This window comes from Octodon degus, unplaced genomic scaffold (genome assembly GCF_000260255.1).
Source record: "Octodon degus isolate 3935 unplaced genomic scaffold, OctDeg1.0 scaffold00400, whole genome shotgun sequence".
Lineage (NCBI taxonomy): Eukaryota > Metazoa > Chordata > Mammalia > Rodentia > Octodontidae > Octodon > Octodon degus.
The window spans coordinates 21,357-24,132 of NW_004524976.1; the positions used below are offsets into that span (position 1 = coordinate 21,357).

Below are 2,776 nucleotides of genomic sequence, written 5' to 3' on the forward strand. Positions count from 1 at the left end.
ATTAAAAAGACAATTAAAAAGACTGCTGAATTAAAGTATGAACTTATGTACAAATGCATTTCAGTTGTTGTAAAATTTGGGTCAAATTACAAGAGCTTCATGCATTTCCCATACAACTCACCAACCCCATTCACTTTGCATTACACTACCAGGATTTTTTCAAAAGAAGAAATAAAAATATTTTTTGGAATACTCAGTTCTGGAACACCTGTGGGTATCTTTTTCTGTTTTTTGTTGTCCTGCTATTTTACTTTTTTGGAACCAGGGATCGAACTCAGGACCTTCTGTTTGCTAGGCAAGCTCTCAAGCCACTGAGCTATCTCCCTGACCCATTCTCTGTTTCTGATCATTCTCCTAAATACAAGCACTGACTTCAGGGTAACTTTTCATGTTTTATGCTATTTCAGTAAAGAATATCTTTGAACCTATCAGAAGACAAGAGTATGATCTTTTGAACAAAATAACAGGAGTGTACCAACTGAGATTTCACTCAGTCAAAAGACTGTGGAAATGACACCATTTTCCAAAGTTAGTGGGGGATCAATATACCTCGTTATGAAGAATAACACTAGGCAGCAAGGATTTGAATGTTCACTGTGATTAACATTGTTCATAACAGAAGCATGTTAACACTTTGCAATCATTAACAAGAAAGTTTTCTCATTTGTTTGAGAAATAAATCACACAGGAGGAATCTGCCCACGTGGTTGCTGCAAACAAGGCACTATACAGCACCCAGCTCAATATCATCATAGCCACTTTCTTCTTGGCTCAAGGCCACTGGGGATCCCATCTCTTCCATGAAAGAGAGGGTGGCTTCTTGGGAGTCTGAAGAGAGTTGCCTGAAATAGTAAAGGAGAGTGCAGATTTGAGAGATGACAGAAAAACAGTGAATGTTGTGCCTGCAGATGGAAAGACTAGTGTAGAAATGACTGCTAGATATCTGCGTGGAGAGAGGACTTCTCTGAAAGGTAAGATGAGCTTCCCTCATACTGGATCTTTTTCATGAGGGTCAGCACTTGAGACTGTGCCTTGCTATTAAACTCAGCCTGACTTTGAACTCTCTATGTACCCCAGGCTAGCATTGAACTCTCAGTGAGCCTACTGTCTCTGTGTGCTTAGAGATGGAACTACGGGTGTACAACACCAAACCAGACTTCATACTTCATACTTCATTCTTGTTTTACATAGAATCTTCTCTGGATCTGAGTAATGGGAAAGAGGAGTGATATTAATGGCAAACCCGGGGAAAGAGACAGAGGTATTATTTTACATACCAGGCAGGAAAGATTACTTAAGCAATGGAGATAGGAGATGGCCCCTCATCACTCCTCAGTGTATCAATAATAGAACATTCTTGACTTTATTTATTTATTTATTTATATTTTAGGGAAGGTTCTACAGATTGTTCAGTGTCTCACTACTAGATCAGACTAGCAGTGATCCGCATGTTCACAGCCTCCCAAGAGCTGGAATTACAGGCGCACACCACAATGTCCAGTCTCAATTCCGTTTCAGCATGCCCTGGGATCAGGGCCAGAACAGCATGCCTGGGGATCGTACCACTGGTCCCTGTGCATGCATGCAGGTGCTTTAATTCACTGAATTATTTGGCCAGCCTTCAATAATAGAACAATCTTGATCTCAAAGTTTTCATGAAAACAGTTTGAGTCCCTTTGCAAATGCTAAAAGGGAACAGTTCAAACTAATCCCAAAATATCTTGCTCCTTAATGGACTCTTCCTCTACTTGTGCAGAATGCCTGACCTTATATTTCAACTGAAATAATGAAGAGAATGCATCTCTTCATCCAAGTAAAGAAATTTTGTGATCTTCAAATTAAAGATCACAAAAGTCATTTCACACTGTGCATTAATTATGCCCAATGTCACCTTTGAAAATGTTATTATATGTCTTCTTAAACAAAATACTTAGAGCTCATAGAAATGATTTACTTATCAGTAAAAAAAAAGCTACAAACAGCTCACAATTTGAAAGAGTGCCTACATATATTGCTGTAGGCAATTAAAATGAGAGCAAAAGCACTAAGTTGGTTCCAGGTATTTTCAGACAGATGTGTGAACAGTTCTCATACCAGTAACTCATACTATAGCAAAAATGCCCTCCACTCCCATACCAAATTCTTCAGTTGCTGGGCTGACAGTGTGTCACAGTTTTGGTTGCTTCTGTCTCTTAAAAAATGCTGGCCACTGCAATGCATAGCTGCTCATGATGGTGCATTTTGTAAGAACAATCAAAGACAGCTAAGTACTCTACTTCTTGCTTGCAACCCTATAAAACCTGCCTTCCTAAGCCCTTAGGGACTCGTAGTTGGGAAATTATGTTTATTTGTCATAAAGTTAAATGTATCTAGAAATCCTGGGTGTCATTTCAGAATTTCTGATTTCAATTACAGTGTAAGTCTACATCTAATGTATGGTGTGTATAACACAGAGAATACAAAATTTCTTCTTTAAGAAAGGATATAATAGCTACAACGAGGAGTAGAGAGGAGTGGACACCACCTAGGTACACAAGGCTATCTAAGTACTTATAGCAAAGGAATACATATGATCAATGGGTTCAGAATCATCTTGTACATGACTGTAACTCTATTGGATAAAGAACTTTGCAGCCGTCTGTCTGAAAATGCCTGGCACCATCTCTTCCTTCTGGAACAAAGTTCCTCTCACTCCTCCCAAGGGAAGAACGAATTTCAGGAACAAGTATCTCTTCAACATCATCATAACCACTGCCTGTGGAATCGACATGTTGCA

General features: G+C 39.1%; 1 protein-coding gene across 1 annotated transcript in view; it reads right to left on the reverse strand.

Annotated features, from left to right (window-relative positions):
* Positions 1–388: 388 nt before the first annotated feature.
* LOC101586644 (antigen WC1.1-like) overlaps positions 389–2,776 on the reverse strand; it is a 34,866-nt gene continuing 32,478 nt past the window's right edge. Inside the window, exon 13 of the mRNA XM_023708571.1 lies at positions 389–842. Within this exon, the coding sequence (XP_023564339.1) occupies positions 772–842 (71 nt within the window). The 3' untranslated portion in view covers positions 389–771. The remainder of the gene's footprint in view (positions 843–2,776) is intronic.